Source organism: Schistocerca americana, unplaced genomic scaffold (genome assembly GCF_021461395.2).
Source record: "Schistocerca americana isolate TAMUIC-IGC-003095 unplaced genomic scaffold, iqSchAmer2.1 HiC_scaffold_81, whole genome shotgun sequence".
NCBI lineage: Eukaryota > Metazoa > Arthropoda > Insecta > Orthoptera > Acrididae > Schistocerca > Schistocerca americana.
Window position 1 is genome coordinate 298,475 of NW_025726577.1, and position 27,705 is coordinate 326,179.

The 27,705-nt window shown below is 40.5% G+C and overlaps 1 protein-coding gene across 1 annotated transcript in view; it reads right to left on the minus strand.

Annotated features, from left to right (window-relative positions):
- The window catches only part of LOC124591157, a 61,739-nt gene that overhangs the window by 25,356 nt on the left and 8,678 nt on the right, over positions 1–27,705 (minus strand). The window contains exons 3-4 of the mRNA XM_047131708.1: positions 12,120–12,247; positions 10,480–10,655 (exon numbers count right to left, since the gene is read on the minus strand). Coding sequence (XP_046987664.1) covers positions 10,480–10,655; positions 12,120–12,247 — 304 coding nt within the window. The remainder of the gene's footprint in view (positions 1–10,479; positions 10,656–12,119; positions 12,248–27,705) is intronic.

The following is a 27,705-nucleotide window of genomic DNA, read 5'->3' on the forward strand; positions in this document are numbered from 1 at the left end:
CTGACCTAATTCACCCAACCAACACTTCTTTCTAGGAATTGGTAGGAAAATGACTCAGTTGATCGATCATTTGGAGGGTATTTGATTGCTCTGTATGGAATATTGTTTAAACAATTAAGAAAATTTATGGAATATATGGAAAAGGTATATTGTTTATTTATAAGAAATTCAGTTTGTGGGGGTTGGATTTCTCTGGCTCATCATTCTCTGCTGTTTGGAAACATCTAGGTCTTGTAATAATCAATTACATGGGGAAAACATGTTGTGTAACGTAATGTTCAGCACTGTACTCTGGTTGTTTAACCTAATGTTTGGCCCTTTGTCGGCACTTAACCTGTTATTCTGTTAAATGGTTTTCATTGTCATCCCCATCCCCTTAAACTATTGAACTGCGTTTCACATAAAAAGTATTCAAATTAACTTAGTGTGCTGCAATTAACCTGCTGCTCTGCTCCATGTCACCCACGCATACACTGCCTCCCCTTAACTACTGTACCGCTAATACCACATTGACATAAAAAAATTTATGCAAATTAATTAAATCGATATCCTTCACATGTATGGTGTAGTTGTTTGTAATTTGTGGCATCCTATTTGTCTTTGAGTATTGTTTGTATGTATGGGGGTTCTTACCAGTTGGTTCTGATTCAAGAGATTGAGAAGGTTCAGAGAAGAACAGCAAGATTCGTGACTGGTACCTTTAACCATCATGAGAGTGTTACAAATCTCATTGAAAATTTGAAGTGGAACACACTTGCAGATAGACTACGCACTAAATAGAAGGGCTACTCACTAAATTCAAAATCCTATCTTTGCCGAGGATTCAGAGCATATATTATTACCACCAACTTTCATATCGAACAATGATCACCATTCAAAGATAAGGGAAATTGGAGCTCATACTGAGGTGATCAGACAGACGTTTTTCCCATACACAAACTGAGAGTGGAACAGAAGGAGGGAAATATAACATTGGTGTGAATAGTGCCCTCGACCACGCACCGCTTGGTGGCTAGCAGAGTATATATTTAGATGGACTATAGTTTAAATAAAAGATTGCTAATAATAAAAAACACATCCCACCACCTGACACCTGACGTTGCACTGGCACTCCCAGCGAAGCTATGACGCAATAGTTTGGGCTCTGTGAGTATGAGACGCTGTCATCTCTTTCATACTTTACACTTGAGAAATTCCTATCGATATACGTGTTCACCTAGGCACCATTGCTGGTGTGATGACACATAGCTGCAGTTCAGTCCACCACCTAGAGATGTTGCAATGCTTCCCAGGGCACATTATTAACAGGAGATCCTGTCCAACAGTGAACTTACCCGTCAAATTGCTGGTCTGGGAGCACCATCTGCCATTGTTTCCTGCAGACGAGACTTTCAGAGACAAAATTATTTTGCACGGATCGCTACATTGCACTGACAGTTAAACCCTGCAAAAATTGTCTACAGATCGTCAAATACATACAAGACTCACAAGAATATTTGACAGTCTAACTACAATTAAATATTAGGATTGCAACTGCAGTCTGACACCGATAAATGTGCAGCTAATGTTTCCTCTGGAACGAATCTCATTATCTACAGTGCACATAATTTCCCATGTAAAAAATCGCTTGTGGTTATCGATGTCCCTAATATTTACGTCCCACACGATAGGACACACAGTCATCTTCTCTAGTCATGCCACACCATAAACCACAGTAACTTTACAATGCAGTATATACACATTTTGCACAAACAGTGCAGTTATCGTTTGTATCTGCACAGCATCCAAAAAAAGGCCCACACTCACACTGGCTATATGTCTCGATTCTCCTCAGTCCTAGGAAATTACCCGACAAAGTCGTCGAATCATCACTTCTGGAAGGTGCTGCACCCTGCCGAGATTCTTCAAACAGGTGTTAGGAAGGACAGGTGCCTGGCACTGTGTGGTAATGAATACCCCATCCGTGGATGTAATGCTAAGAAAGGCGTCACAGACGCGGGTTGGCGTACTGAATCAATATCACTTCTGACAGACAACAAGGAAAATACTAGGGTACGCTTACGGGGTGCCGATGAGGGGACGTATTGTAACAGCTGTATTGACTGTCCTGTTTGTACACTATAGGAGGTCCAGATGAACACTTGCATTGCTATATTGTGCAGCTGCTTAGGAAATGAATCTATCACCACCTATGTTCGGATAAACTTCCCGATGCATTGAAATCACAATTCACCATGTTCAATCCATCATTCTGTTATGACTAGACATACACAATCTTTTTTCTTTATACATGAATAGTAGTTTGATTACGTCCCACAAACGTATGTCAGAACATAAGCCATGGTACCTTCACATTCAAGCAGCAGCATAACATTTCCGATCGTTAACAGTAAACCTGTCTGTCATCAGAGGACTTCCATCTCATGTGTGATGAGACGTGACACATCCCAGTAAACGAACTTTGATTTATGTGATGTACTCCATCCTCCTGCCGCATATTGGGTGTAAAATATAGACTTCAGCGTCATAACTAAGTTAGTGATACTGCATTCCCAGTGTACATATTTGCCCGACAGGAGTGCTGTTTACAGAGTTAGTGACAGATCGACTTAACATCTAAGGTCATCAGTCCTCTAGACTAAGAACTACTTAAACCTAACTAACCTAAGGACAGTACACACATCCATGCCCGAGGCAGGATTCGAACCTGCGACCGTAGCAGTCCCGCAGTTCCGGACTGCAGCGCCAGAATCGCACGGCCACCGCGGCCGGCCTGGAGTGAGGGGAGGGGGGTTATGTTAGGGGAGGTAGCCCAGTTGACCTATCTTCCCACCGAAATTTCAACATCCCGCCAGTGGGGTGTGGCACTTGCATCATCAACTGATGTCACAGCCGCCATCTTAGATGACGCTATGCACTGTGCACGTTAGTACACATTAGTGCATGTTAGAACACATTAGACCACCAAGGATGTGGTGGTCAGTTGAAGATCGTGCTGGAGGCTTTAACTAATTCCTTCAAAGTCTAGGTGGGTATGGCACTCACAAAAGCTCATTCTAAATCTAGGTGAGCATGACCCTCGCGAAAAACTGACAAAATTTGAATTTGCCGTCTGTGAGGGGGTATGGCACTTTTTGAATTTCCCACCACGACCATTTTGGGTAACGATACTTGCGCCATCACGGCAGCCATCTTGGATTTGCGATGGGAGGTCAATCAGTGTGTCTGTGACATCATAGCTCTAATTGTACTTGTGTCATCATGTGAAATAGTAGTGACAGTTTCTATTCCAGTAATTCAGACTTCAAAGTGTACCTGTAGCAGTGAAAGGGGCAGGGGAGTTGGAGTGGGAGGGGGGGGGGGACAATAAGTTATCTGCAGTGACTTGGAAAACCACTTAATGGGACAATAGGTTAAGTATGTGTCAATCAAAGGAGAACAAATAGGATTGCCTCTGAGTGCATACCTGCCCCTGATGGAAGCAACCTGCAGTAACAAAATGGCCCCACACCCCCATTGTCCCACTACTCATGTCATGAGGTAATAATTATTTGCAACTGGTTCAAAGGACATTCTGGACAATCAAGGACATGAGTGCCATGGAACGCTAATTTAACATAATTGTGAGGTCAGTTTTTGCACAAAATCGTGCACTGGAAACACTTTTGCTATTATGGATGGTTACAGAGGCAGCATGATTCAATATTTCTGCAGGGTATTTCCAATGAATCAATGCCGCATTAGCTGCTGCACTACTCCAGGCAAATGGACACCTGATACGATATTACTAGGTATCCCATGACTTTAGTCTCTTCAGAGTACAAATTCCAATGCAAACATTTACCCTTACCAACACACCCTTCAAATTATACCCATAATGCATGGAATATTTTGGGGTAAGGCGGCAGTAACAGTATCCATTTAGGAAAGGAGCGAAGTAGCTGATCGTCATGTCAATCATGAGATGCCCAGTGACTTCACCAAAGGTCTGTTTATTTTCCTTTACATTCAAAACAATTTTAGAATAGGGGTTTTATGCGCCCATTAGGGCACCTGTTGAGACATACGTTTTATCGGTATGAATTAGCAGGGCCAGTAAGATAGGAAGAATAACCATTACTGAAGGAGTGGCGGTGGTGCATGGCAGTAGCTGTTAGCACGCACCAAGGCAGCGTGGGAGTCGCTGCTGGAGTACTCGTTGTTCTTCTTGCTAGTAAATATCGATTAAAGTGAATGTAGGTTAAAGAGGGAATACTCTATTGAACGTAGGCAGAAAATCTCGATTTTTAAAAAAAATGTATGTAACGTGAAAGGAACAACTGAGACAACCTAATGAATCATGTGCAGTTGAAGTGATGTGGGATCCCTGATGAGTCTAGATACGACTCTGACAGGTGACACCCATGGACCCTGTATGACAGCAAGGGCTGTTCAAGCTGGTGGGGGCTCTGTAATGGTGTGGGGCATGTGCAGTTGGAGTGATGTGGGATCCCTGATGAGTCTAGATACGACTCTGACAGGTGACACATACATAAGTAGCTTGTCTGTTCACCTGTTTCCATTCATGTCCATTGTGCATTCTGACAGACTTGGACAAATCCAGTAGGACAGTGCGACATGTCCGAAATATTATGTAAGATTAGAGTGTGTTTGAGGCATACAAGCCTACAATAGCTTGTTTAAATCTAATGTGGTGTCGTTACCGAATGAAGTTCACTTAGAAATTTCAGTTTGTCTTGTAGACACTGCATCAGCATTTCATAGGAAATGACCAAAAACTGGTGGCTTTAGAAGTTAATGACGTTCAGTTAATTAAAAAACAAATGAAAAACGAGAATTGTCACATTTAACATAAGCAGCAGTGATTCACTGGATAAAGTGTATGCAAATCTCTTTCTAGTATAAGAGATCTATTTAAAATCAAATGTAATGAGGTTGCAGGTGAACTGTCTTTTGATCTAAGATTGCGGTGAAATAGAGATATGGATTTGATAGCTATTTTCGCCAGCCATCGTTAGATAGCTATCTAAGGCACCCTGAAAAGCGAAGCATTGTGCACTTATGGAATAACGTACAATTACCGGAAATTAAATTTACCTGACTCAGTCAAAAATTACACACGTCACACCACATGGAAATACAAATGGAGACAGGAGGGTGATGGGTAACGTATCAGGTTCGTATGAAGTCCGATCATGTACATTAACGACAAAGGGATTGCACAAAGTAAAATTCTTGAAGGTACCAAGGAGAGTAAAACAGAAACGGCCCAAGAAAATAGTATGGTTTAACGCATATGGAAACGAAACCAATCACCCATGTGAAGAGAACATAGACATCGTAAATACGTGTATGGGGATTGAATAAAGGAGTCTGCTAAAGACAGGGAGGACACTAGTATTGTCTCATGTGACTGTGTTGCAAAAGAGGTATATTTCAACAAGCCAAGAGTGAATCCACTGAAAGATAAGTCGCAAAACATTTGCAATTCAGAAAATGATATTTATGAGAGAAGGGAGAAGTATAAATCAGATTATAAAGAAATGACAAACGAGAGACAAAAGTAAAGTCGAAGCTACAGCGATCTGATACCTGATGAAGAGAAAATAGATACATTTGACGAGAAAAAGTATTTATTCGAAACTAGTGATGAGTACAAAATTTAAACCGATGCCTGTAGTCTATACTAAGCAACCTCAGGGGACGCACAACTGTTCTGCAGCTATGAAATTCGCCGTTATAGGGCCCATAGCTACGGTGGTGCTATCTATTTTACATCACAATTCTGCACGACTGCCAACTCTCCTATCAAGAGTACTCTTTAATCGTGGATCTAAGGGGACTGAAGTAGAAGTAAGTGTGACACTCAATTATGGAGTAATAGATTGAGTCTCAGCATTAAACAAAATCTCTGCGCTGTGCAGCTATACAGAACATGCGGATAAGGAGCATAAGGGCTCAAGTTCATGTTTGGTAATCTCTCCATTTAGGTTTTTTGTATGGCAATGCGTTCTTCAAATATCGTGTCAATCTTTAAAGCATAAACCTAAATTCTTTTAACTATACCTAATAACAAAAATGCTAAACAAATGGAAGTCATAGAAATCATGAACATAAAATAGATCAAGTGACACGACAGTCTTTGACAGGTGCATATATGTGAAAATATAAAGTCACATGGGTGGATAAGATGTACTCAGAAACACGCAAAATATATCCTGTAGTATCAACGACACAGCACCTAAAAAATCACTACTCCCCTATGGAGACGTAATTGACACTAAAGTTTGATGAGTATACAGAAATAAACGTGAAAGAATAAGGATTAGAAGGTAAAAGGCAAAGAACAGATAAGTGAATAACATTACAAGGATAGCAGATATTTGCGTTAATAAGTCAAAAAAGTAGGACTTGGGAGGAAACCAGCTGGAGCAGGCAGTTCCGATCATTAAAGTGTATAAAGGAGTCGAAAGTAACAGAACACTAAATAGCGTTAACACCTTGCAGTGGACTACAGATTAATAAGATATGTGAAGGGGAAGGAAGTGAGAGAATATCCGATAATATACACAACTGGCACTTGTTTAAAACGAATTCATTTTGTAGGTGTTCAGGTAAGCCTCGCCACCTCCCAAGTTAGTAAGAGGATATTGGGTAGGAGGCCTCATTCCCCATGTTGGTGTTGCTGTGGTCTTCAGTCTGAAGACTGGTTTGATGCATCTCTCCATGTTATTCTATCCTTTGCAAGCCTCTTCATGCCCGAGTAACGACTGCAACCTACACCGCTCTGAATCTGCTTGCTGAATTCATCCCTTAGTCTCCCTCTATGATTTTTATCCATCACGCTTCCTTCCGGTACTAAATTGGTGATCCCTTTATGCCTCAGAACATGTCCTGCCAATCGATCCCTTCTTCTAGTCGTGCCACAGACTCCTCTTCTCCCCACTTCTGTTCAGTACCTCCTCTTTAGTTATGTGATCTACCCTACCTAACAATCACCACCCATATCTTTCTGAGTTGTCGTACACTATTTCCTTGCTCACTTTGATTAACCCTCCTACACCTACATCATCGTTGTGGACCTGTATATCCACAGCAGTTACCATGTTGAACGTAGCTGAGGACAAATGATCTACTTCCTTTCATGTCTCAACTCCCCTATCACTGGAATGATTCGTCTGTCTACCTCCTCAGACGCATAACTGCACATATCCTTCATCTGATTGAAAGTGATCACGAGTTCATGCAAAAGTCAACCCTTATTCTCACTCCATCTCATATCCACCCCACAATAACCCACGTAAAATAATTCTAGAACAGTACCATAAAATCTAGGACGTTTACTAGAAGCTTGTACAGACTCAAATCAGAAAATACCTTGTCACTCTCCATATCCTGAAGGTATATCCGATACAAATTCCTTCCTGCAGCAAAGTTCAACGAAAGTCACTATCACACACACACACACACACACACACACACACACACACACTCATCCCAGCTATCAGTCCCATTTAAATTCTCCCTAATCCTTGACGTCTTGAAATATTCAAAGAATCTCATGGGTACTACTGTTCCTCCTTGCTCACCAATGTCTTGAACACACTAACTCGCCACTGGGAATTAGAGAGATGCCACAGCAATATACTTCATACAAAAAGACGCCTGAACTGACGACAGACAAGCTCTGAGTATACCAACTATAAACTCAAGTACTGGCAAGCTTTCTATTGACTTACCAGCCATGATCCACTCAACATTACCCTCTCTTTCTCAATAATCAACCCCTGACTGACAGTCTAACAAGGACCCTCTTGAGTCCAAGATCACAACTTCAGTCTTTAGTAAAGCTAATTTCAAAGCGTTGTGTTAACAATTCTGACAGGAAGAACATTAGCTGCAAATGACTCACCATGTGCATCAGGAGGGTGACAGAAAATAAGTGTCCAGGAGGTGCACAGATCATACTTCTAATGGCACATATGCATTATACTTCACAGACAGACATTGTCGATATTCAAGACATGTTAAAAGCAAACCATGAAATTGCACTATGAACACCAAATGAAAAATAGTGCGTCATAGTCGTCAAAGAGGTGCCAACCATCAAGATCCAAGGCGAACTTCTTTGGGGTTACAAGCCGAAAAGGACGTCCAACTGCATATTCACTCTTAAAGAAAGCATACAGAATCATATTGGTGTAATAGGGTGGTGAAAACAGATGGAATGTGATTCATCCAGCCTAATGCAGAACAGCACGCCGAAGAGCTTATTGTGAAACTGATATCCTTGAAGACATAGCTCCAGAAAGTGCTATAATATGGTTTATAGACGTGCAAAAAGCAGACATCCAGAGGTCGAATTTACACAGTGGTTCCAGGTGGTGTGAAATGCAATGTCACACATTTTTTGGGAGGAATAGTTTGCTCTAAAGGAGCATGATTTTTATCTGGAGACGAGGAATCAAGCAAAAGCAAGTTAAATGGACCAGCGATTGGCCCAAACCACTGCTCTTACCATTGCTGTTGTTTTCTTACGCCGCTATTCCATTCTTGCTTTCTGTGACATAAATATATCCTACTGTCCTTGCAAGATCACACACACGAGAAAGAGTCGTAGGGAGCAGAGCACCTTCAGCTTGTCGCAGCACAATAAATAACTTTATAGCCGATTTACCATCAAGTTAAACAATCGGTATAATTGTATACTAATGTATTGAGGCATTGATTTTACTCGACTTTGACACAACTCTCTTAGTACCTCTAATTTCCTGGATTCCTTTTAAATGCATTTCTTCTTCAAACAAATTCCTTACTGAAGGATAGAATAATCATCTACAAATTTTCGGGTCGATTCCGTATTTTGCTGTGCATATCAAGTGGACACTTCGTTTGAAATGTCGTTATCTTATGTCTTCCAATTCTATAGCACTGTTTCAAGTTATGCTACCGTCTACTACTTCCCTTGAAATCACTGTAATCTACGTCACACACAATTTGATGTGCATAATGTAGTAGGTAACTATCATGGACATCCCATAAATCTTATCAAGAAACCTTGAAACGCGCGGAGATCAGTTTTTGTAAAAAGTGCTTCTTGTTCTACCCTGAATATTTGTCCTTTTTCTTATGCAGAACACGGTCATACTGCTGTGGAATTATTCGAAACCTATTCACAGTTGCGTTATTCCTATCCTGCGGATGATCTTCGATGTATGTTATTATGTTTAATACCCGCTCCTTGGACAACGATTTGCCTTTACTACGTTTCAATGGAGCCGAGATTTCTGGCTCCCTGCCCTAAAAGTGTGATGAACTACATAGCTGGGACTCGTTTCAGTATCAGTTTCACTTGTTAAGCACATATTATCATCATTGCACTCGTTATTTATACCAGCTGTACAGTCAAACATATACGATGCCACACATCCCACTGAATCATCTTGCAGAAGTCTTAATATTTCATCTGCCACTTCTTTCTCACTCTGCAAAAATCCCTGTGTTTCTTTCTGACGAATCATCAACTTCGTGAAGTGTTGTTGTAGATATATTACAATGTTTGTTTCTTAATTGTTGCCATTGCTCTGCTTCATATCAGCACCACTAGCATTGTAACACTATTGCGAGTTACTCGTTGACTAAGCAGTTCACTTATGTTCCATAGCCTCATGTTGTGCTCGCAGCTGGAGACCTCCAGTCCCACCCCTGTTGCCATTGGCAGTCAATATTGTGGTTGCATGATAGACAATATGTGAGGAGTCGAATGCCACAAACATCATTGGCCTTTTGCCACCCCGCACTCAAAGGGGTCGTCGTAAGTATAGTAAAACTTTTCGCCCTGCACCTCCAAGACACACTCGCCATCCTCGACAATCCCAAGCTGGCCACTCCGTGACCCCACACGCCCAGTGGTGGAGAGGCATACACGTTGTACCTCTCACTTCTATCTTCCAGTATTTATGCACTGTGCTATGAGCGGATTTAAAACCGCACGTCACAGTGTAAGACATGAAAACTATGACCAATTACCACCCCACACCCTCCCATCGACACCTCTTCATCTTTTGTTTAATCGTTATCGCTGGTTAGCCCTTAGATTAATATAACTTTTGTACGCTCTTCCTTCCCTAATTGGTGCCATCATCTAGGCTAGACGTGGAAATACACGTTATTAGCATGACTTTCCTCGATTAGACAAATTGTTTTAGCCCTGTTTGACCTCTATACTAGGTTTATGTGTCAAGTACCACAAATTTTCAGAGGTTCTCACTGTTTCCATAAATTATGTAAACTTATGTAGTATCTGGTAGCAACGGTATTTGACTATTGTCCACTAGTCACATTTTCTGCTCAGTCCTGAATTAAATTATCGCAGCTGTTTACGTAACAGTAAAAAATACGTACGAGGGGAAGGAATGGAATAAAAATTCATGAATCTTAATTAGTTCGACAAAAGTTACAAAGTATACTTGCTTTTACCTAAGTATATAAGTCCCAGGCCTGTTCTTGTGTTCTTCCACTTTGTAGTGCGCCATCTGCTCGCTGACGGATTGCACATCATGAACCCAGCCGCTTAATTTCGTGTGCAGCATGTCTCTCAGATGTTTCATGCTGTTAATCCATTCATGGCGTTGCAGATCATTTGAGTGGATACCCTGAGACACACAGAAGGTGGTTCAAATTACTTACAATATTCACAATTAGCAGCCAACTTTAAGTTACACGTGTAGGTGCGACTATTGCATAATGCTTAAGTTAATGCCAGCTTATGACTAAATATTCAGTTTTGTACAACATATTATAACATTAATGCAAAGTGGGTTGTGTTGATGTCTTATCAAACACACGATTCTCAAGCTACAAAGTCAGTTCAGAGAGTTGCATTTATTTGTACACAATGGAGTCGAATTAATGTGACCACCACCTACATTCGACGTTAACACACACTAGCTATGGATGTGTATGGGTAGTTATAGATAAACTTTCCCTAAACAGATTATAAATGGATCTAATGGATACGTTCGTCATACGCCCCGCACTGATTTCTGCCGTTATTTCACGCAGTGCTGGTTGTCTGTTAGCAGTGACAGCTGTAGTCAAACGCCGCTGCTCTCGATCATCAACTGAAGGGTGTCAGCCACTGCATTGTCCGTGGTGAGAGGAAATCCCTGAAATTTGCTATTCTCGGCACAGTCTTTATACTGTAGGCAGCAGGATACTGAATTCTCTGACGATTCCCGAAATGGAATTGCCCGTGCATCTAGCTCCAACTACTATTCCGCGCACAAAGCCTGTTAACTGCCGTGGTGCGATCATAACCACGTCAGACATGAATCACCCGAGTACAGTCGGCAGCTGCGCCAATGCTCTGCCCTTCCACGCCTTGTGCACGCGACATTACCACCGTCAGTGAGTGAGCACATCGTTACCCCGTGCCTTGTCACCTCAGGGTAATTTCGCAGAAGGAGCAGGAATACTGGAGTGTGAGGTAGGTAGTGGTTGGTCATGATGTCCACGGTGCATAAGCTTAAGTTTGCGCCCATTAAATTCTTCATGTGTGGATATTCTCCAAGTTATTTCTGAACGATGAAGCCTTTAAAAAATCAACATAGGCTGTCAAATTCTATTACGCAAGGTGATCTTTATAGCAGACCGTAATCCCTGACCCCTCTCTCCCGCGTATTACCTACAGAGTAATAGACTCCAAATAAGCAGATTCTCAGATAGTGAGATAAAGGACGGTTTAGTAACATCTGGACCGTTACTTAAGAAATATGTGGCCATCAGGCTTAGGCTTGTACTGTAGGATCTGACAGGAAGTTTTCCTGCTGGTTTAGGAAGTTACGAGCAACTACGAACAAGAAAGGTACGGATGATTTTCTTGGCTATCCTTAACCGTTCCCACTGTGCTTGCTTTGCCTAATAACGGCACAGGGTACAGGGGGTCAGATCTCTTGCAGTGAGTTAACATTGCAGTCAGAGCGGCGGAAACAGCGACAGTGTGAGCCACGTAAGCCAGTAAACAGACCAAGAGGTCTGACCACGTAATCGTGGCTGTGTGTATCACTTTCTCATCCCGCGTACATATAACATAAAACACGAAAAGAATCTCCACTTACCATTTGCTCGAAAGCGAGGGGGACGAGCAGCTGAGAGAAATGTTTGACACCCAGTGAGAGCAGCTGCGCCGAGTCCCGCCAGTAGTCAGAGAGGTGCTCCAGGAAGACCGGTATCTCGGCCTGGAATTCTGGACAAGAAGACAGACGACAAAGTGGTGAAGAGGTCAGTGAATCAGATTTCTATGCGAGCACAACATTCACTTTCTGCATTCACAAGGATAAAGAGGGTATGAAGGTAGAATTTACTAAATATGTATATACTGTCAGACTACAGTCACACTACAGTATGGACACCTTTTTCGGACCGAAGCGGTACACGAGTAGTATATCTGTGCCTGTATCGTATGTTGATGGAAATGTCATCTCTATGTCAGCTTACTTTTAGTATTTTAAACACTGGCGTCAACAGCACTAAATTCCAGGGGGGGGGGGGGGGGGGAGGGGGACCAAATAGGTAGGCTTACATCATAAAAGACTCTAAATGGGAGATCTCCTTGAAGAACGTAAAAAAATTGGAAGCTAAAATCATTTTTTGGAGGATTGGTAAGGTCTCAGACCACATAAACTGACGGGGAAAGAAAACGCAATGCCAAGAAAGAATTGTGTGACATAAACGAAAGTAGGAGTGTTTCTATATCTTAATGATGACGCCTATTCCAATTTCGCGCCAGTCGCGTATGACGATACAAATTACATTTATTTAAATACACACTGTAACTGTTATGATGGTCAGTTACCTTTCGTACTGGATGTGGCAGATTGACGTTAGTCAAGAATATCTTCAAGGCGACAGACACGCTATTATCAACAGCTCACAGCGTTTGTAATAGGGCTATGGGAACCTGGATGTTCCTTTGTGATATTGCAGAAAGACTTGACAGGTAGGTAGGTAGCCACTGTACATGACTGCTGGCCACGGTGGGCACGAGAATGCACGGTCTCGAGAGGACTGGGCTCCAGACGACCACGTGGGTCTATGGAGAGGGAAAACCATCGTGTTCAGCAGATGGCTGAAGGAATGTGAGCAGCAGTTGGAACAACAGTAACATAATGAACTGTTACAAATTGGTTACTTCAAGGACAGCTCCGAGCAAAACTCCCTGTACTGTGCATTCTCCTCACCCCAAACCACCGCCATTTGCGACTTCAGTGCTGTCAAGAGAGAGCTCGCTGGGGGCAGGGTGGAGATCTGTCGTGTTTTCTGATAAGAGTTGGTTCTGCCGCGGTGCCAGTGACGGCCATGTGTCAGTTAGGAGAAGCCCAGAGGCCTGCAGCCAGCTTGTCTGTGTGCTAGACACATTCAGCCTACATCTGGAGTTATGGTAGGAGGTGCGATTTCGTATAGTAGCAGGAACACCCTCGTGGTTATCGCATCCCTCTGACGCAAATTTGTACGTCAGTCTGATGACTCGACCTGTTGAACCGACATTCACGAACAGCGTCCTAAGGAGTGTTTTCCAACAGGATATCGCTCGCTGTAGTGACCCCAACATGCTCTACAGTCGACATGTTGCCTTGGGCTGTTCGACCATCACATTTCCGATCGAGCGCGTATAACACATCATCAGAAGACGATTCCAGTGTCATCCACACCAAGCTTTAACCGTCCCTGCATTGAGTGACCATGTGCAATAGGCACGGAACTCCATCCGACAAACTGAAACGTGGCACCTGTACGACACAACGGATGCTCGTTTGCATGCCTGCATTCTAAATTTCGGGAGTTACACGTTTATTAATGTACAAGCATTTCACATTTGGAATGGCTTTCGCCCTGCTTACATTAAGCTGAGATCTACCAGCGCTAATCATCTAAATATGGTGCCTAGACTTTTGTATTCCCGAAATTTAGTAAGTCTACATTAATTAATTTTTTGTGTTGAAATTTTTTTTCCCGTCACTTTATTTCAGTAGCTTTTTAAATTTCTACAGCTCTCCAATTTAAGCCCAGATTAAAACTTGTTTTGCTATTATCTAGTATAAAAACATATATGATATTAACATATGCACTTTTGAGGCTGTGCGTATGAGTAAAGTGTATTACCTCCTAAACCAACGTGGAAACCATTCTGAAAGCAAATAAAAGATTCGTTCATCCACGATTTCGTCTCAGTCGGTCGAGTAAAACAGTAAGAGGTGGAGACCGCATTTTTAAATACTGTATTAGTTTCATTATTAAAACCAGCTTAAGAAAGTGAAAATAACCCGTCAGAAAATGCAATGTACTTCATAGTTTCAAGTACAGACCTATGCTTTAAAAGCATGGAGATCGCTGAAAACCTGTTATTTTACAAGAATATATTTTTTCTGTGTTAGCCGGACGAAGCTGCGATATGTAAAGCGCTAGTTTATTATAAACTTTCTTCTAGGGAACATTCAAGGAATGATAATATGTACAAATGTAATTTTCAATACGCTGTCTTTCAGTCACTTTAAAAATAAATTCCTACAAGCTTAGTAGTCACTCCCTTGTCTTTCAGGAAAGGAAGTAGCAATCAGTTGCTTGTAACACTCTTCATAGCAATTGCTTTTGACACAAGCACTAACTACAACATTATTATTATACAAACATCAGGTTGTAAATGATTGTTGCATGGAATTCAGCTGGGTGCCTCCTTGCCACCCCTTCGAAAAAGCTTTCAGCAAAACCAATCAGTTTCACGTTCATCTACCCTCATCATTCGTCCCACGTAGTCATACCAACACAGCTCGAAATATTTTCTTTTTATTGAATAATATAAGAGAATTTTCTTACTGACACGTTAGTCAGTCCTACAAACCATTACTAATCACTGCATAAGAGCTTTCGATATGTGTAATTCGTTAGAGTTTGGAAATATTCGTTCAACGACGTCATTCTTTCTTTGTCAGCTAACAAGGAAACGTCTACAAGCGGTGTCATGGACTTTCAGAAAACTTCTGTACGGTGATAACATGCTGTGCAGTGTAACGGTGAAGCTACAGGCGTCAAGTGCTGCCGTTGGTGGGGAGGCTTGTGTGCCTCAGCCATACAGATAGCCGCACCATAGGTGCAACCACAACGGAGGGGTATCTGCTGAGAGGCCCCTCCTGAAGAGGGGCACCAGCATATTAACCCATTTTATCCCACTGTTCCATTTCTGGAACAAAAATTTGTAATTTTTTTGTGTACAGTGATTTTAGTTTCTGGTAAGTTTGTTACACTGCTGGCCTTCTACATGCTCCTTGCTTTTACACAAAACTGCCAGCTGCGCTGCTAGCATCTGTGTAGAAACAGTGTTAGTGCTGTAGTAATTGCTGTTTATGGAAAAATGGCTACAAGGAAAGGGCAAATAAGTTTTACTATATTTGACAGTGGATAACGACATTATATTTTCTAAATATGGCGTATAAATACAATAATGATAGTCTGCGTGTGTTTTATTTGTTCATATCTGTTCTCAACAATGGGTTATAATGCATTACAGCTGAGTGTTACATTTTTGGAACAGTAGGATTGAGTGGTTGCATTGAAATAACAGTAAAACACTTGCATTTTAGGTTGACTGCCGATGAAATTATAGCATTATTGGAATAGGATACTGATTTTTGTGATGCAGACTTGTACATAAATCCCCCTGATGACCCATGGTGCTCAGATGAAGATTCAGGTGACGAGTGTGAAATTGATATAAATCATAGTGGCAAAAAGCTAGAATCTGTTGCAGAAGCAAAACTTACGAAGTATTGTGAATGGGACATTGTTACCCAATAAGTAAATATTAGACAGTACTATGAATTGAAGATTTTGATTAGTAAATACACTTATTACAATCTTTTACATTATTTATCTGTAACTTTAAATATTATTTATAGTTTCTAGAAAGTTGATGTTTTATTTTACAGGTGGGTCATAGGGAGCCTAATGAGCCATCATGTTCAGCTTCTGGTGCTGCCCATGTTGATAATGTTCTCAGCCCCTAAAGTTCTACATCAAATACTATTCCTGTTACTGGCAGAAGAAAGAGGGCTGATATGAGATGGCTCAGAATGACATAAATGAAGTGCAGATGAAGACATGGACACTTACAGAATTTTTGATGGAAGAAATGTCACCAGTACAGCTACTTGAACTGTTTTATGATGACACTATTGTTGACATGCTAGCCCATTACCCAAATATTTACGTTCATCAGCAGGGAGATACATCATTCAGTGTGTCAAGTGTAGAAATAAGAGTATTACTGGCCATATTTCTTCTGACAGGTTACAACCCTTTACCTTTAGAATGTACTGAGAAATGAACGAGGATTGCCATAATCTATCTGTGTCAAAAGCAATGACAAGGGGAAGATTTGACAAAATTGTGAAATGCATACATGTCTGCGATAACAACAGCTTATCCAAATATGACAGATTTTCAAAATTGAGAGCCCTTTGGAAGCTCTTGTATAGTAGGTGGCTAAGAGCTTTCAATAACGAAAGACTGCTATGTATTAATGAGGCTATGATTCTGTATTATGGTAGACATGGAACAAAGTAAGAAATAGCAGGTAAACCGATTAGGTTTGGTTATAATATTTATTGTCTTCATACAAGACTAGGGTACCTAGTTCAAGCAGAACCATACCAGGGTGTTGCAACAGGAAACACAAGACCTGAGCTTGTTGTATGTGGTTCAGTTCTGTTAGTCCTAGTATCAAAACTTCCATTTGAGAATGAACAGACATATGATTTCTTTTTTTATAACCTCTATACTTCCTTGCCACTTTTGTATGCACTAACAGGAAAGGGCTGCACTGTAACAGGAACAATTCGCTCAAGTAGAACAGAGGGAGCTTCTCTGCAAGAACTTCATAAAATGAAAAACGCTCCAGGGAGAACATATGACCAAGTAACCGATAATAATCTGATTCGCTACCATGACAACAGTATTGTTATCATCATGTCAAACAGAACTGGAGTTCAACCAACTGGACAATCCAAATGATACAGTAGGAGTGAGAAAAACTTTATTGATATAATTACTCCTGCTGCAGGTGGTAACTACAACACTTACATGGGACAAGTGGACAGACTTAATGAAAATATTGTAAACTAAAGGATTAGTTTCAGAACAAAGAAATGATGCTACCAACTTCTTGCTTTTCTGCTAACTGCATCAACATACAATGCTTGGTTGTTGTATAGACAAACAATACAGTATAAGGGCAATCCACTCGATCTTCTTGGCTTCAGAAGGTATGTGGTCAACAGCTACTTTCAAAAGTACAGCTCATGACAATCATCTGCCCATCCAGTACTAAATCCAAAATCCTTACATAAAAGGGTGCTCAATGATGTACACTATGATGGACAAGATCATCTGATTGTACCATTAGGCAAACAACTAAGATGTGGCCAGTGCAAGAAGAACACAGCAAAACAATGTAAGAAATGTAAAATTCCTTTGCATGCAAATTGTTTTGAGCAGTTTCATACAAACTAAAGTTGAAACTGAACTCAGTAAATCACAGTTTAATTTTGTTTATTCCTTATTTGGTTACACATCCACATTTTGGATAATCTGTAAATGAGCTGTATCAACTATGTAGTGAGAAAAATAAACGTAAATATGAAAAATTTACATTCGTTTCTCACAGTATTACCATGCACGGTACCTGCACCCTCCCGTTCACGCTGTTCCATTTTGGGAACGTCAATTTTTTTACACTAAATATGTTGTTAAAATCATGAAAGTGGTATTTATGGTTTATCCTCACTCGATTTAAATAGGAATTCGTAAGACATTTGAATGGAAAACCTTCTTGGGATCAAACAGATTAAGTAGTTGGAGGGGCAACAGTCTGGATGATTGACTGATTTGGCCTTGTAACATTACTGAAAATGGCCTTGCTGTTCTGGTACTGCGAACGGCTGAAAGCAAGGGAAAACTACAGCTGTAATTTTTCCCTTGTGAATGCAGCTTTCCTGTATGGTTAAATGATGGTGGCGACCTCTTGGATAAAATATTACAGAGGTAAAATAGTCCCCCATTTGGATCTCCAGGCGGGGACTACTAAGTAGGATGTCGTTATGAGAAGAAAGAAAACGCGTTCTGTGGATCGGAGTGTGGAATGTCAGATCCCTTAATCGAGCAGGCACGTTATAAAATTTAAAGAGGGAACTGGATGGGTTGAAGTTAGATAAAGTGGGAATTAGTGAAGTTCGGTGGTAGGAGGAACTTTTGGTCAGGTGGACACAGGATTATAAATACAATAAAATACGTGTAATGACTAGGTTTAATAATAATGTATAAAAAATAGGAGTGCAGTCAACCTATTATGAACAACATAGTGAACGCATTATTGTAGCCAAGATAGACACGAAGCCCATGCCTACGACAGTAGTACAAGTTTATATACCAACTAGCTCCGCAGATGACGAAGAGATTGAAGAGATGTATGATGACGTAAAAGATATCATTCAGATAGTGAGGGGACACGAAAATTTAATAGTCGTGGGAGACTAGAATTAGATAGTAGGAAAAGGAAGAGAAGGAAAAATATTGTAAGTCAATTTGGAATACGGTGAAGGAATGAAAGAGGAAGCCGCCTGGTAGAATTTTGCACAGAGTATGACTTGATCATGGCTAACACTTGGTTCAAGAATCATGAAAGAAGGTTGTACACGTGGGAGAGGCCTGGAGACACTGGAGGATTTCAGATAGATTATACAATGGTAAGAGAGAGATTTAGTAACCAGGTTTTTAATTGTAAGACATTTCCAGAGGCAGATGTGGACTCTGACCACAATCTATGAGTTATGCACTATAGATTAAAACTGAAGAAACAGCAAAAAGGTGGAAATTTAAGAGGTTGGTACCTGGATAAATTGAAAGAACCAGAGGTTGTAGAGAGTTTCAGAGACAGCATTAGGGAACGATTGACAAGAATGGGGGAAAGAAATACAGTACAAGAAAAAATGGGTAGCTCTGAGAGAAGAAATAGTGTAGGCAGCAGAAGATGAGATAGGTAAAAAGACGAGGGCTAGTAGACATCCTTGGGTAACAGATGAGATATCGATTTTAACTGATGAAAGGAGAAAATGCAGTAAATGAAGCAGCCGATAAGGAATACAAACGTCTAAAAAATGAGATCAAAGGGAAGTGCAAAATGGCAAAGCAGGGATGACTAGAGGACAATTGTAAGGATGCAGAGGCATATATTGCTAGGGATAAGATAGATGCTGCCTAAAGGAAAATTAAAGAGACCTTTGGAGAAAAGAGTACCACTTGTATGAAAACCAAGAGCTCAGGTGGAAAACCTCTTATAAGCAAGGCAGGGAAAGCAGAAAGATGGAAGGAGTATATAGAGGCTCTATATAAGTGTGGTGTACTGGAGGGCAATGTTATGGAAATGGAAGAGGACGTAGGTGAAGATGAAGTGGGAGACCTGATACTGAGTGAAGAATTTGACAGGACACTAGAAGGTATAAGTCGAAACAAGGTCCTGGCAGTAGACAGCATTCCATTAACTCCTGAAAGCCTTAGGAGAGCTGGCCCTGACAAAACTCTACTAGCTGGTGAGCAAGATGTATCAGACAGGTGAAATACCCTCAGACTTCAAGAAAAATATAATAATTCCAATCCCAAAGAAAGCAGGTGTTGACAAGTGTGAAAATCATCGAACTATCAGTTTAACAAGTCACAGCTGCAAAATACTAACACGAATTCTTTACAGACGAATGGAAAAACTGGTAGAAGCCAGCGTTGGGGAAGATCACGTGAGGCAATACTGACCCTATGACTTATCTTAGAAAATAGATTAAGGAAAGGCAAACCTTCTTTTTTAGCATTTGTAGGCACAGGGAAGACTTTTGACAATGTGGGTGGTATACTCTCTTTCAAATTCTGAAGATGGCAGGGGCCAAATACATGGAACGAAAGGCTATTTACAATTTGTACAAAAACCAGATGGTAGTTATAAGAGTCGAGGGACATGAAAGGGAGGCAGTGGTTGGGAAGGGAGTGAGACACGGTTGTAGCCTATCCCCTTTGTTATTCAATCTGTATATTGAGCAAGCAGTAAAGGAAACAAAAGAAAACTTTGGAGTACCAATTAAAATCCATGGAGAAGAAATAAAACGGTTGATGATTGCCAATGACATTGTAATTCTGTCAGAGACAGCAGAAGACCAGGAAGAGCAGTTGAATACAATGGACAGTGTCTTGAAAGGACGATATAAGATGAACATCTACAAAAGCAAAACGAGGATAATGGAATGCATAATTAAATCAGGCGATGCTGAGGGAATTAGATTAGTAAATGAGAGGCTTAAAGTAATAGATGAGTTGCTATTTTATTAGCGAAATATTTGATGATGGTCGATATAGAAAGTATATAAAATGTAGACTGACAATGGCCAGGAATGCGTTCCTGAAGAAGAGAAATTTGTTAACATCGAGCATTGATTTAAGCGTCAGGAAGTCTTTTCTGGAAGTATTTGTACAGAGTGTAACCATGTATGGAAGTGAAGCATGGACGATAAATGTTTTAGACAAGAAGAGGCTTTTGAAATGGTGGTACAAAATAATGCTGAAAACTAGATGGATAGATCATGTAACTAATGATCATGTACTGAACAGAAGTGGCGAGAAGAGGAGTTTGTGGAGCAAGTTGACTAGAAGAAGGGATCGGTTGGTAGAACACGTTCTGAGGCATCAAGGGATCACCAAGTTAGTATTGGAGGGCAGGGTGGAGGGTAAAAATCGTAGAGGGAGACCAAGAGGTAAGTACAGTAAGCAGATTCTGAAGGATGTAGGTTGCAGTAGCTACTTGGAGATGAAGAAGCTTGTGCAGGATAGGGTAGCATGGAGAACTGCATCAAACCAGTCTCTGGACTGAAGACCACAACAACAACAACAACACATCAACATTTACAATTTGTCTCATTCTCTTCTTTTTTACGTTCTTTTTCCAACTGGGATCATTTCGCAAGTGTTTTCATTATTTTTATTTATCACTCATAATGTTTAAACATTTGAAACAACAGATGAATCGTTTAACAACAAAAGACGAAATAGTCTCTTTATACTGGCTGTGCATTTGTGCCAAAAATGTATATTTCTATTTAAGATGTTCCTTCTTTGGATGGTTAAATGATAAAAACATTTTAAAAATTTATTCTTATTCCACTAGGGACTAAGTAAAATGGTGATTTAAACAAAAGAAGGGATTACAAATAAAACGAAATCTAAGCCAAATGTGGAATGGAAATAATGAATGCAATAACATGGTGAGAAACATAGAATGATAAAGAAGAAGAATTTGAGTCGGAATTAATAAACAAAAATAATAAAATGAAATGTAAATAAATTCCAAGTTCAAAACGCATCAGAAAAAGTGAGAGCAATTTTAAAAATATATTGATTAAAATTATGTTACAAAGGAATGGAAATAAAGAAATAGAACCCAATTAATTTAGCAAAAATAATGATTAAAGTCGTTTCAAAAAACGTTTAAAAATAAAAAAATTTTATCTACCTGACTAGTTCTGAACTCTTAACTTCCTACATGTGAGGCCTGTGCAAGCAGTCTGTTTAAAAGTGTCTTCTTTAAAGTTGAAGATTATTAGGCGAAATTCCGAATTTTTTTCGTCGATTACTCGTAAATGAATGCCTGTGATGGTGACTGCCTGCAGCGTCTGAAACTTGAGACCTTGTCGTATATCACTGTGTAAATGATTTCAGAAAGTCGATCCCATCGCTGGGGATCTATCCTCGTGAGACTCAAAAACTTGAAATTGCTTTTGAAGAAACCTTTTCCCACATGTCCCCATTGTCGCCCTCTCTCCCCACATTCGGTGGTGACACCTATGATTTTAAATAAAGAAAAATTAATTTTCCCAGCAGTTGAAAACTATGATGCGATAGGATGACATTAATTCATACCAACTTCCAGCCAAAACATACGTATGAAATGCCATATCATATATTTTAAGCATGGCAATAAGTTCTTCAAGAGGACATTTGGAGAGCGTTTATGATGATGGACACTAGTCTCGAATAAACCGAATGTTTAACACCTTAATACCTATTAATGATAAACATTTGCGCAAAGTTAAGCAAAAATCTTACTGGTGTTTTACGGTAACATTTTCCATTTTCGACACTGTATGTCCACATAGCTGCGAAACGTTCACTGTAACTCCTTCTATCACTGATCAGTTAATCGCTTCTCTCCATGTTGGTGCCAGGCCGTTCTATTAGTTTGCAGTAAATTCGATTTGGTACAAAATATTGAATTTAATTGATGAAAGGAGGAAATATAAAAATGCAGTAAGTGAAACAGGCAAAAAGGAATACAAACGTCTCAAAAATGAGATCGACAGGAAGTGCAAAATGGCTAAGCAGGGATGGCTAGAGGACAAATGTAAGGATGTAGAGGCCTATCTCACTAGGGGTAAGATAGATACCGCCTACAGGAAAATTAAAGAGACCTTTGGAGATAAGAGAACGACTTGTATAAATATCAAGAGCTCAGATGGAAACCCAGTTCTAAGCAAAGAAGGGAAAGCAGAAAGGTGGAAGGAGTATATAGAGGGCCTATACAAGGGCAATGTACTTGAAGACAATATTATGGAAATGGAAGAGGATGTAGATGAAGATGAAATGGGAGATATGATACTGCGTGAAGAGTTTGACAGAGCACTGAAAGACCTGAGTCGAAACAAGGCCCCCGGAGTAGACAATATTCCATTGGAACTACTGAAGGCCGTGGGAGAGCCAGTCCTGACAAAACTCTACCATCTGGTGAGCAAGATGTATGAAACAGGCGAAATACCCTCAGACTTCAAGAAGAATATAATAATTCCAATCCCAAAGAAAGCAGGTGTTCACAGATGTGAAAATTACCGAACTATCAGCTTAATAAGTCACAGCTGCAAAATACTAACACGAATTCTTTACAGACGAATGGAAAAACTGGTAGAGGCCAACCTCGGGGAAGATCAGTTTGGATTCCGTAGAAACATTGGAACACGTGAGGCAATACTGACCTTACGACTTATCTTAGAAGAAAGATTAAGGAAAGGCAAACCTACGTTTCTAGCATTTGTAGACTTAGAGAAAGCTTTTGACAATGTTGACTGGAATACACTCTTTCAAATTCTAAAGGTGGCAGGGGTAAAATACAGGGAGCGAAAGGCTATTTACAATTTGTACAGAAACCAGATGGTAGTTATAAGAGTCGAGGGACATGAAAGGGAGGCAGTGGTTGGGAAGGGAGTGAGACACGGTTGTAGCCTATCCCCTTTGTTGTTCAATCTGTATATTGAGCAAGCAGTAAAGGAAACAAAAGAAAAATTCGGAGTAGGTATTAAAATTCATGGAGAAGAAATAAAAACTTTGAGGTTCGCCGATGACATTGTAATTCTGTCAGAGACAGCAAAGGACTTGGAAGAGCAGTTGAATGGAATGGACAGTGTCTTGAAAGGAGGATATAAGATGAACATCAACAAAAGCAAAACAAGGATAATGGAATGTAGTCTAATTACGTCGGGTGATGCTGAGGGAATTAGATTAGGAAATGAGGCACTTAAAGTAGTAAAGGAGTTTTGCTATTTGGGGAGCAAAATAACTGATGATGGTCGAAGTAGAGAGGATATAAAATGTAGGCTGGCAATGGCAAGGAAAGCGTTTCTGAAGAAGAGAAATTTGTTAACATCCAGTATTGATTTAAGTGTCAGGAAGTCATTTCTGAAAGTATTCGTATGGAGTGTAGCCATGTATGGAAGTGAAACATGGACGATAACCAGTTTGGACAGGAAGAGAATAGAAGCTTTCGAAATGTGGTGCTACAGAAGAATGCTGAAGATTAGATGGGTAGATCACGTAACTAATGAGGAAGTATTGAATAGGATTGGGGAGAAGAGAAGTTTGTGGCACAACTTGACCAGAAGAAGGGATCGGTTGGTAGGACATGTTCTGAGGCATCAAGGGATCACCAATTTAGTATTGGAGGGCAGCGTGGAGGGTAAAGATCGTAGAGGGAGACCAAGAGATGAATACACTAAGCAGATTCAGAAGGATGTAGGTTGCAGTAGGTACTGGGAGATGAAAAACCTTGCACAGGGTAGTGTAGCATGGAGAGCTGCATCAAACCAGTCTCAGGACTGAAGACCACAACAACAACAACAAAAGTGTAAGTCGCACAGTGTATGGGGATGCTGGGCCTCTTTCATTACATTATACATATGTTCTGGACCACTTTCTTTACATCATGTGACCCACGTCATAATCTAAGATAGCGGCAGCCACGCCCCCTTGTCTATCAAGTTACAACCCACGCCCTCCCCTCCCCCCTTCTCCCCTCCCACCACCATCTCATCAGCCTCTCCAAACAGCCACACCGTGGTATTAAAATCAAGCATAATGATGTCGCTAAGTTCAAAGATATGCAGTAAAGAATTACGTAACATTAACTTGAATGGGAACCAATGTGAGATACGGGCATCATTTGCTTGACAGTAATATTTCGTTCACACACACACACACATTTATCTGTATTTAATAACTTTATTGTGTAAATCTCGCGCAAAAATGGAGTCAAGCTGCATTATTTCCATAACTTTCACATTGAAGTCAAAGTTTGTTACGTAAGACATTTTTGTACACAAACGCTCGAACTATCTCTCTTTCTCTCTCTCCCTCTCCCTCCCTCTGTCTCTCAGTCTCTCTCTCTCTCTTTCTCTCTCTCTCTCTCTCTCACACACACACACACACACACACACACACACACACACACACACACACACACTCACATACACACAGACACACACAGACACACACACACGCACACACACACACACACACACACACACACACACACACACACACACATATCCGGCGAAACTGGTTCCAAAACAAGATTTTGAAGCCTAAAGTAAGAATTCCATTGCCATAATCATGCTAAAATAATTTCAACTTGGCCTAACTTGGTCTAACTTGACCAGGCTCATAACGCAGAATATACATCTTAACTGAAATACCATGCTAATCAGACAAACTCACAGACAGACAGTCTGAATTACTAGAAGATGTAATTAATTAGACATGTACTTGATGTAAGTTACAATACACAAGCAGACCGTCTTTCCTGTTTACTCCCAACACGACCATGGACGGTGAGAGAGATGACACATCACCAAAGATGATTCAATATTTCTAAGTAAAACCGTTGATGATATTATATATGATTTATATGATTTATCGAGTACAAAACTCATGCAGGTGGTTTATAATCAATATGTATTGGAGAAGTAAGTGCATAATATGTGTGTCCCTGAAACTCATAAACGAGTCGCAGTACAATTAAGGGAGTTGTATGGTGCGGTAGCTATCCATCCTCCATCCATGAAGGTTCCCATTTTTACCTGAAGGGCATGCTTTTGAAGATACCTTGAAGAACCAAGAAAAGCTGGTACACCTGCCAAATGTCATGTAACGCCCCCGCGAGCACGCAGAAGTGCCACAACACGTCGTGGTACAGACTCGACTAATGTCTGAAGTAGTGCTGGAGGGAAGTGACACCATGAATCCTGCAGGGCTGTCCATAAATCCGTAAGAGTACGAGGTGGTGGAGATCTCTTCTGAACAGACAATGTTCATGACTGGGTAGTCTGGTGGTCAGCGGAAGTGTTTAAACTCAGAAGAGCATTCCTGGAGCCACTCTGTAGCAATTCTGGATGTGTGGGATGTTGCATTGTCCTGGTGGATGCACGTGATCAAACAGGATACTTAAGTACGTGTCACCTGTCAGAGTTGTGTCCAGGTGTATTAGTGGTCATATCACTCCAACTGCACACGCCCCACACCATTACAGAGACTCCACCAGCTTGAACAGTCCCCTGTTGACATGCAGGGTCCATGGATTCATGAGGTACAAGTCCATTCGCTCGATTCAATTTGAAACCAGATTCTTGCGAGCAGGTAACATCTTTCCAGTCAACAACATTACAATATCCGAACACATCCATCCACTCGATACAATTTGAAATAGGACTCTTCCGACCAGGCATCACGTTTCCAGTCATCAACAGTCCAATGTCGGTGTTGACGGGACCAGGCGAGCCGTAAAGCTTTGTGTCGTGCAGTCATTGTCTCCGAAGGCCCATTTAACAACTGCGCCAGAGATTTGTTGTCTTATGAAGGCGTTGCCGACCGGAGCGCCCTATTCTGATTGTTTAGATATATCTGCATTTGAATACGTGAGCCTATACCAGTTTCTTTGGCGCTTCAGTGTAGTTCATAATAAGTTGAGCCACCCTATAATAGAATTACAAATATCAGGATCCATTGTGTACTGAACATAAAATTCAGTGTGAACATCCAGTTTCATGTAAACAGAGAGAAGAGCTTAGGCAAGTGTTAGTCAAGCATAACAATGTGTTGTCACATGTATGGAAACATATTAATAATGCAATTTAAATGTAAGAAGTTGGAAATATTTTTCAAGAAACCATATCTAACGATGACCAGTTGCCAAGAACCTCTTAAAAAATGATTCAACGAACGTTAGATTGGGGATTATTGGAACAGGCAATACATATTTTTAAAAATTCACTGGTGGTAGCACTGAATTGCGATAGAATTGTAAGGCTGGTACTGGATTCTCATAGTTTAAACAAAATTTAATAAGGGATAAAGCACAAAATATACGAAGTTATTGCAATAATTCTGAGGAGCTACTTGTTTCACATGAATGGTTGGATATAATTTGTGATTACTGGAATTTTCCATTGGCAAAAGACTGAAGAAATTATGTGTCCCGTATATATAATGGATTTTCTCATGGGTATAGGGTATTTCCCTCTGTCTGTAATATTTTAAGATCTATGGCGCTGTTACAGAGGCAGGAAGCATTAGGGCAAGTGACATTTTACGTAGACAACATGAAGTTGCATGTCCTACTTGGGAAGAGTATTTTAGTTTTCTGGACAATGTATGACATGAAGTAGGACAAGGTGGCACAAAACTGAATTAAGAAAGTATGGCATGCACTAAGAACCAATTGTATTTCTTGCTCCATGTGTTTAACGGAGAACGTATTTTAGCAAAACCATCCCGGTTCTCCGTGACTGAGCTGTTTGAAACGTCAAAGAAAAAGCAACAACGTAAAGCCATGTTTAACTTGTTTATGTCTTATCGGCGTTTTGTAGAAGGAGTCATTCTACGCTTCTTACACACATCAGATGTTAAAAGAGGATAGCCCCTGGGTTCAGATTAAAGAATATCAGCCCACATTTTATGAGCTAAAAAATCATTTCGTAAATAACCCGCTGCTGAATCACTCACATTTTGAGAAGACTTCTTTTATTTTATTGAACTCTGGTGCATATGGTAAAAGAGTGTATAAAATAAAAAGAAGGGGTATTGAAGTGTGTAAGATGATAGCTTTTACCACTTAATCACTGCAATCAGTGGAGCATAATAAAGGAGTATCAGAGCTAGACGCACTGTCCATCGTATTTGGAATGAAGAAATCTGAGCATTCTTTGTTGAATCACCAAGTAATAATATGCAATGATTTTAAAGCATTAACATTTTTGCAAACTTGTCAGCTAAAACATGCCAGGTGAGCAATGTTCC